This window comes from Neodiprion fabricii, chromosome 1, assembly GCF_021155785.1.
Source record: "Neodiprion fabricii isolate iyNeoFabr1 chromosome 1, iyNeoFabr1.1, whole genome shotgun sequence".
Classification (NCBI taxonomy): Eukaryota; Metazoa; Arthropoda; class Insecta; order Hymenoptera; family Diprionidae; genus Neodiprion; species Neodiprion fabricii.
Window position 1 is genome coordinate 14,111,971 of NC_060239.1, and position 8,928 is coordinate 14,120,898.

At 36.4% G+C, this 8,928-nt stretch overlaps 3 protein-coding genes across 4 annotated transcripts; 2 read left to right on the forward strand and 1 right to left on the reverse strand.

Annotated features, from left to right (window-relative positions):
• Positions 1 to 2,002: 2,002 nt before the first annotated feature.
• LOC124175162 (THAP domain-containing protein 1-like) lies at positions 2,003 to 3,179 on the reverse strand. Of its 2 annotated transcripts, XR_006869109.1 has the most exons (4): positions 3,023 to 3,179; positions 2,564 to 2,806; positions 2,321 to 2,496; positions 2,003 to 2,103 (listed from the first exon to the last, which is right to left on the reverse strand). XR_006869109.1 is itself a non-coding variant. In XM_046555126.1 (3 exons), the coding sequence occupies exons 1-3, from the start codon at positions 3,082 to 3,084 to the stop codon at positions 2,310 to 2,312; spliced, it is 492 nt and encodes a 163-aa protein (XP_046411082.1). In that variant the 5' UTR covers positions 3,085 to 3,179; the 3' UTR covers positions 2,010 to 2,309. The 2 variants fall into 2 exon arrangements, 1 of the variants encoding a protein (XP_046411082.1); XM_046555126.1 differs by having other exon boundaries at positions 2,010 to 2,496.
• Positions 3,180 to 4,927: 1,748 nt separating this feature from the next.
• On the forward strand, positions 4,928 to 8,872 carry LOC124175172 (cytochrome c oxidase subunit 12, mitochondrial). The gene is made up of 3 exons (XM_046555157.1): positions 4,928 to 5,084; positions 7,382 to 7,479; positions 8,540 to 8,872. The coding sequence occupies exons 2-3, from the start codon at positions 7,400 to 7,402 to the stop codon at positions 8,706 to 8,708; spliced, it is 249 nt and encodes an 82-aa protein (XP_046411113.1). The 5' UTR covers positions 4,928 to 5,084; positions 7,382 to 7,399; the 3' UTR covers positions 8,709 to 8,872.
• Positions 6,086 to 7,088, forward strand: LOC124175139 (serine/Arginine-related protein 53). Its single transcript, XM_046555079.1, has one exon. It carries the CDS (start codon positions 6,137 to 6,139, stop codon positions 7,016 to 7,018), a length of 882 nt encoding a protein of 293 aa, XP_046411035.1. The 5' UTR covers positions 6,086 to 6,136; the 3' UTR covers positions 7,019 to 7,088.
• Positions 8,873 to 8,928: the final 56 nt, after the last annotated feature.

An 8,928-nucleotide genomic window follows, 5' to 3' on the forward strand; every position in this document is an offset into this window, starting at 1 on the left:
ACTCCACTCTTCAGCTAGCAGCAGGAGCGAAATCCGAGAAAAATCGCACTCAGCACGTACTAAATGCAGCTATGAAAATCCACTCAAATATAATAATAGTAGAACGACGGACCTTCAACCAGAGTTGGGCAGCAGAAACTACTTTCGTCATTTCATTAGCCGTAAATTACAATTACTGTGAATAACTGTAATATTTAGTAACTAATTACAATTGCGGGAAATAATTATAAATTTTGATTTACCAATTACAGTTAGTATAAACAATTGTAATTTTATGATTATCAACTACAATTACTCGAAATAATTGTAATTTTTTTGATGTCAATTAAAATTACTTGAAAAAATTGTAATTTTTTTGCTATTCATTACAATTACTTGGAACAATTGTAATTTTTCTGTTATCCATTACAATTAATGGAAATGATTATGTTTTTTTTCAAATTTCAATTGTTTTTCATAATTTATTTAAACAAATTACCTTCGGAAACGTAATGTCGAATTCTCAACATAATTTCAAATTCCGAAAACATCGGGAACTTCATGAAGCTTACATATTCACATTGACTGGTCAAGCAAATTATTTAAACAAATAAATTTTTCAAAGTAATGTGAAATCCTCGATCAGCTACCCAAAAAACTTTGGTAACCATAGCCCATTCACATATTGACTGTAAAAGACTCGTTCCGATCACACCATTTGAATACTCCAAAAACGGAGTAAATTTATTTGTCTATTTGTTATTATTCCACAGGAATAACGTTAGAGAAAAAAATTCAATTGGACCACATCGTGTGGTTTACAATTACTCAAAAGAATTTTAATAATGTCTGATTTAATTACAATCACTGAGGATAATTGAAATGATTTCTGATTAAATTCCAATCACTGAAAGTAATTTTGATAAACTTTGATTAAATTCACATTACTCAATGTAATTTTAATGAAATCCAATTCAATTACAATTACTGGAAATAATTTCGATGGACTCTGAGTCAATTACAATTATCAAAAGTAATTTCACTGAACTCCGATTCAATTATTATTACTGAAAATAATTTCAATGGAATTCGATGTCATTAAAAATTATCCTTAGTGATTTGTAATTGTTAATTTTTTATTACAATTTTGCCCAACACTGCCTTCAACATCCGACCGGAACGCTCGTATGTGTTGTTCTTTCGTTATGTTCCGATATTTATCTCCCAGTGCTGCCAACAATATTTTTATGTCTTTTGCACTGCCAAGTTTTTGGAGGTAATGCAGATCTCTCATATGGAGTCATACAGAACCCTACCTGGAGAACACATCACTGATATATATATACACTGGATTGGCTCTACGTGTAAGCTCGTGCGTCCAATTGAACAATTTAATTTCCGCCATCTTGTACAGAAAGTTGTCACAAAATGCGCGCTACATTTGAACTGCGTAATACGTGCTATTTAGGTCTAACGATATATTCGTCACACAAAAAAGTTTTTGACGCGTAAAATAATTTTTGATACATTAAATGAAGAACAAATCATTTTTTCGAAGGTATGTTATTATTTACAATTATACGATGTAAAAGATCATTAAATAATATGACGAAAAACTTGTATTTAAGCGTGATTTTTCTTCATGTTCAAAAGAAGTCCTCAATTCTAAGAAGTTTCCGTCCATTATCCTCTATCCTATGGTGGGCTGAATTCCATACGGATTATTCAAAAATTTTTATAACACTAATTCAACCGTTAGGGAATCCATTTACCATCCATTGATCATCAAAGTGGAGCTTAAGACATGTGAAAAAAGTTTTGAATTAAATTAAATCGAATTGGGTGAGTAAAAACTTTATTCAAAAATATGGAGAATAAAACATTCCTTGCAAACGTTAAGGCATTTTTATAGAGTTGCGTGCGATAAACCACAACCGTAATATAATTAGTAGTATCAATCCACAATCCATTCACATGAAGAAAAAGTTACAAGCACAATCAAAAGAAAATAAAAAAGATGTACATATCTGAGCATGCAAATCAGGTACAAATGTGTAGGTGATCATGTAATTTGGTTACATTCACTGTGGTGGGCCGATCGGATTCATCCTGAAATTCGGTCTGCTCCAAGTTTTCACCTACAGATAAGTTACTAATAAATAACGACAATGGAAATACACAGAAATGTGTCACACACGATTTTTCTGTAACAGAGCACTTTATAATCTGTAGGTAATTAACCGCTTTGACGGCATTGACGCAATAGTGCATCACATCAACGTGTCTTTATGCACACTGAGTTTTCTCTGACCTAATAGGGATTTATAGTTTCAGATCTCACCAAATAACGTTGGCATACTGCCTTTTCGTAAAGTTATATAGTTTTTACTTTTCTTCTGAAAGCAAGAGAGTTCAAAGTGGTTGGAACACAGAAAGCTATCACTTGATGGAGACCACGGTCCAATGTTTATATTTGCGATCCATTGCTTCATAATATCAGGTTCATCCAATGAGAACCTACATAACAAGCAAAGTTCAAATTTATTAATTCACACGTTATGTTGCATTGAGTAACGGTACTTACTTGAAGAATGAATAGCCACGTCCATATTCCTTTAATCGGTGACAAGATGAACACTCTGATTTTGGGTTGTCAAATATAGTTGGTACACTGTTCTTTTTCAATGTAATTAGGAATCCTGTCCTATCAAAGCAGTCATTTGTAAAATGAGCTGAACACAATGTGCTATTTCGGTTTGGCTTCCAGTCCTTGCTCTTCATTTCTTCTAACCAATGCTGAACGCGCAACACATCTTTCACGGGAAATCTACATATCGAATTATAATTTAATCCCTGAGTCAATAATACCCGAGTTTTCAATTTCAATTATAATAAGATCGGTTCATAATTCAAATATTGTGAATTTTTACTGACAAGATTCGTACGTTATAATACTCGTTAAATATAATTAGTAAATACTTCGTATGCTGACATAACCTCTGCAAGTTATCATTTGCAGAACGCTTCAGCGTTGTATACTCACTTGTGAAATGATCGCCCACGATATTTTGATTGCTTTGTTTTGCAAAAAACGCAGGTACTCATTGTTACCTCAATAATTGTTACTGTAATTTTCCGTCGCAATCGATTATATACACATACATATATCACGTATATATATATATATATATATATATATCTGAAGTGACAAGAATCTGTACAAAATGGCTACCGTTCAATTGGCGTGACGGCACCACGCTTAATCCAATCCAGTGTACATATATATCAGTGGAACACATATAAGAGCAAAGATCACGGGCGAACATGCGACGAAGATATTGTACACTAGTTTTAATTCCTAGAATAAGGGGGAAGGTGCGCAGAGTAGTTTGACAAAGAATTAAAGAGGGGGATCGTTTTACGCAGTTACCGATTCCTATAAAAACGGATACCGATTATCGGATCATACTTCCTCTGTACAATCTCGTGGTAAGATCCTTTTGCCTTTTGCATTGAAACTTTTCCTACGAAGTTACTCCGTCTAAATTCCAGCGAGCTCCCCGTTACATTATGTTATATTAATTCAAAATCTAACACTAGTAACCCCGTTGTTTGTGACTTGAAATCTGAACTGTAAAATAAATTCAAGTTCATAAAAATATCCAAATATATCCAAATCAGTCATTCCGTTAAACCCTCTCACCAATCTGTGTTGCGTTCATCGTATTCAGATCACTTTCTAAAGGTAAGCCAATTTAAATCTATTATTTAACAATTACTCCTTCCTCCTCCTTCCTCGGTTGGTTTGATTAGAGCTATAGAATAACCGTTGCCCGCTGTATTTCAATATTTTATCGGTATATGGTGACCACTGTAATAGAGATATTTTCTGGAACGCTTAGGGTGCTATTTCATGAGCAGTAAAAAGCAGCAGTGGATTAGTAACTTACTAGTTTTCACTAGCATCAGTCTGGTAATTTTACGTAGTAGCAGCGCTGCTCATGAAGGGTATGTTCCGATATACACTGCGAGCACTGCAAGGTGTGACGTCAATTTAGTATACTGCGAAGCCGTTCCTTTATAGTTAGCTATACTGGTTACTGCTTCAAACGGAACGCAGTACAGTATACTGTGATCGACATTTTTTAGCGTTGCTTTCATTTCATGCATAATATTTGTTTCACACTGCAATAAACACAATTTATTCAAATTTTCCATTTTTGTTTTTAACGGCCGGTATTTTTGAATGACAATATTCAATAATAATAATTATTAATAGTGAAAGCTGTTAAATTTCTGAACGCTGTTGATCACGTGATCAAAGCACTGAGAGCACCTTACCTCGAAAGCACCAGTGTTCACAGTAGAAAAATGGCGACGATTTATGACGTCATATATTTCCCTAGGATACTGCGACTGTATACTGTTTGTCTATAACGGATCGAATTTCTCCCCAGTAAGAGCACTGAACAGTGCTCGCAGTGTATATCGGAACGTACCCGAAATAGGTCGTGGCTTCTTGTGATCTTGTGGCTTGGCGCTCGAAAAACTGAACTGCGAGCAGCAGAAACTTACGTCGGAAGTGATAGGGGAAAACTGCTGCTGCTGCTGCTTTGGCCGTGTTCGTAAATTGACTGCCAGTACTGAAAATTCCCTAGGATAGAGACAGAGCTGTCCATGAACTCGGCAGCGCAAAAGAGATGAAAGATTGCTGACAGTACTGACAGTCAATTTTCGAACACGGCCTTTTTATCGATTCTAATGTCTAGCATCTGGAAATTTTCACGAGGTACCTTACGACGTCACAAAAGGGTGCGTTCCGATATTAGCTCCCAACGGTGTCAAATATCTTTTGTCTCTTTTGCACTGCGAAGTTTGTGGGTAGTTCTGCCTCTGTCCTATGAAATTCTTAGCACTGCCAGCTAATTTTGGAACGCATCCAAAGCTGGAAGTAGATTTCGGAACGCACCTCTTGCAGGCTAGCACTTGTCAGCAGTCTCAGGTGCTCAGCAGCGAACGTCTGGCAGTGTAGCGTGACGTAACAGCTCCTGTTTGATTCTCGACTGTTCAGTAGCCATTTTGTTTTCATCGAAGGGCCGAAACAGGTATTGCTATAGAAATAATCTGGCTAATCTTAGATGTTATTAGATGGTCATTTAGGCAGTATCACGCGTTAAATTGTTTATTCAGTTACTATAATAATTAAACTGTAGTCAGGGTCTATTACGTCGACGGAAGTATGCTCGGAACGTTTGTATGATACAGTCGCTGAAATTGGTTGGTTCTATTTTGCAATTATATCGTAAAGGACAAGCATCTAACTGAGTCGCACATTAGGAAACAACGTATGAGTAATACCGTTACAGAAAACACACCACGTCTTTCTCTCTCGCTCTCTCGCTCTCTTTGGTCTTCTGCAATTCATCTTGTGAAACCTGCGTGTCCTTCATAATCCTGCGCACTCAATTAGCGATTTCGGTCGCTTGATGGTGCTCTAACCGAGGGATATTGTTCAGTAAATTTCACGAAATTTTTACATTATCGCAAATTGAACTAAGCTGATTATTTACCCAATGATGTATAGCTATCAGCTTGCACTCCGATTTCTCAATCCCGATTTCATTCTACCATTTGTCACAGCTGACATTGAGTCGAATCCAATAGCATTTCATATTTGCCAATATTCAGTTAGCAACGCAATTTGAAGCGCCACAATAAGGCATGTTTGAAAACACCCAGATTTCAGAATATTGGGAGGTTTGTAAATGCTTTCGTAAAAAACTGCAACGAAAAAAGTTAAAGGCTGTCGAATTGACCTTAAAAAAAACTGTTGTTATCACTGCATTGGAAAAAAGATGAATTTAGATAATAATCTATTTTTACGCATCCTACAAGTAACTATGAACTGCACTGTTTGTCTGAAGTGAAGTTGAGTGGTTCTAAAAACTGTTATTCAGTGTGTGTCACATGTGTATAGGATGCATCACCTGTATCAGTATCTACCTATATGTTCATACATTAACCCATGTATTCCGCGAATCTCTGTCTCGGCATTGCAGATGATTGCATGTCATGTACTTATAGAAGGCAGTTTCTATCCTTGTAGGTGTGTCCGTTCGTCCACCCAGCGTGAAGAGGTGCATTATAGCCATTCACCATGGACTCGAAAGGTGTTGATCGTGGGGTGAGGCATCAGCAGAGTTCAGAATCTCCTCCCACGCTACCCTCGCCCCTTCCATATAGCTCGGGATTCGCTGCGGATGACATCCACAATAGACACAGGAGTGGCATCGTCTTACGCAGGTCGCCATCTCCTTCATCTGCATCAGAAATACACAAAAGCAACAAATTGTCTAAGGGTGAATCTCCTGTGGAACGGCGGAGAAAAAAAAGAAGCCAGTCCAGATCTTCATCGACGCGGTCACATAGACGTTCTAGATCAAGAGATAAAGACAAGAATAGGGAAGTATATAAGGAAAGGTCTAGGAAGCACGCGAGAAGGGATAGATTCTCGAGGTCTGGATCAAGGGAAAGGTCAAGATCAAACGAACGCAGGCGCAGTAGAAGCCGAAATAAAAGTAGAGACAGATTCAGGCATAGGGATAGCAGGAGGCATCATAGAACAGTATTATATGAGTCTAATGCGCTACAAGATGTTGCGGAACCTGTTCTCTCACAGCCTTACAGTTCCATGCAGCCGAATGCATTTAAAAATGATGGTAGCTTCATGGAGATGTTCAAAAAAATGCAGGAACAAATGCAGCCAGTTAGTACACCACAGCCATTAGCCAGCTCTTCTTTCTCTCTAGCTACCTCGTCAGCCTCTGTTCTTTATGAAAAAACTATTCCTCCTCCCCCGCTCATGGTCGGCAAAAGACGAGGAGGAAGAATTCTGAAGACCGGAATGGTTGCCAAACCGAAGAGTGAGCCCATCACTGATCAACCGAAAGATGCCTGGTCGCTTTATATGGCAGAGGTGAAGAAGTATCGTGAAGTGTGCTGTCAAGAAGAAGATAATACCAGACCATTGGTCAAATAAATATACATGTCTGTCGCTTTGACTTTATTATTTTATTCATTATTAAAATACAGGAAAGCATTGAAAACAAGAGTAATGTAACGCTCTCAGCTGAGCCAACCATTCCACATTGCTACTTTACCAGTCTTTTACAGTAAGATATACATATGTACAAAATTGTCGAAAAAATTAATAGCCACGTAAGCAACCGAGCGATTACAAACTAGAGAGCGAGAGAGACTAGCTGAATACGTATTCGAGCCTTCCTTGTGAGCTACTTCCGAGACGACAAACTACCTAGACCTGCTATCTGTTATGCATTTTATGGAATACTCAGATCTCTTTTTAAAATAATGAAGTAACTACTATCTTGTAATTGTTCAGCAAACTTACCGCTCTACAATGCCTGAGGCTATCTTAACTGCTGACAAATTGCAAACTGCGCCATTCGATCCGAGATTTCCCAATCAGAATCAAACCAGGTGAGAAACTTTGAAATACCTTCTCACACCTCAAATATTTTCGTGAATTTAAGATTATTTTTAATTCTTCGAATTGTGCAACTTTTGGGATATGCACGAGTATGTATGAGCTTGATTACTTGAAAAAAATTTTATTTTTCAAAGCAATATCGAGAATGACTTCTAAAATTGCAACTAAATTCTACAAACATTTAACAGGCAACCAATAGTTGAACAAAAAATTCTTGCCCATGAAAATTATAAGAAATGTACAATACTCTGCTCTACTAGTGTGCAAGGTATATCATTTTCAATACTGGAGCAAATCGTTGTTATCGTTTGATTAGTGTGAATCACTCAACAGGGTTGCTATGAAGCAAGGAGTCTTAGATAGTGATGTCAGAATTAAAAAATGTTGAAACTGCTCAACTATAATGAAGAACGCATTACCTGGTATGCGTGAATGTGTTCATATTTAAATCTTACTCAAGCTCATATGTTATACAAGATTCAAAATACTATTTTGCATCACTTGAACTAGGTTCTCAACGTCTGAAAAAATAAAATTCATATTGTAAATGGCATAAATGGTCGTTTCTTAAATTATAAAAGCTCATTTTCAAAATCTTGATACCTAAAAGAATCCAACATAATAAATATCAGTATTCGTGCTGAACCCACTGTAATAGCAATGTTCTCCGAAAACGTCTGTCCCACCTAGTTGACATAAAATCAATGTAACATATCGACGAAATAATTTGCGAATGAATATATTACAATGTTTTGATAGCTTGTAGAAATATTTCAATTTAATAAGTTTTAGGCATTATTTGATATTCTGCCGAATGTTTACTTATTTGACAAAGTTTTCGTTTCATTCAAAATTTTCTAGACATGTTCCGTTTTTTGGTTCTAGTCATATGATCGGTATCAACGTAGTTACAAAATTTTATATTTATCTGCCGAAAAAAACAAACAAATTGCTTCGTCTTTTGTTTTATACCAATCTTGTACTATATTTGAATTAATGTACTAATAATATTTTGTTTTGGTTTTTTTTTTTCATTTTATTGGAAAACAGACACTGCTGGCACAGCTTTGTGGACTTCCATCGCTGCCAGAAAGCTCGCGGTGAAGATTATGAACCCTGCCAGTATTTCAAAAAAGTTTATACTTCACTGTGTCCCAACGCATGGATCGAGAAATGGAACGATCAACTTGAAGCAGGCACATTTGCTGGGCGCATATAAAATGGGTAGAAACACGTGTATATATCTTCGCCCCACTTTAGTGAATTCTTAATTATAGAATATGTCCTGTTCACATGACAGGATGACAAAGTACGTGCTATTCCTGATCTTTGTAACATATTATCGATGATAATAATAATAATAAATTAAAATCCATCACCGAACATGATCTGTCTTGTTTTTTTTTTTTTTTCGTCAATCACCATAAATTCAATCTTGA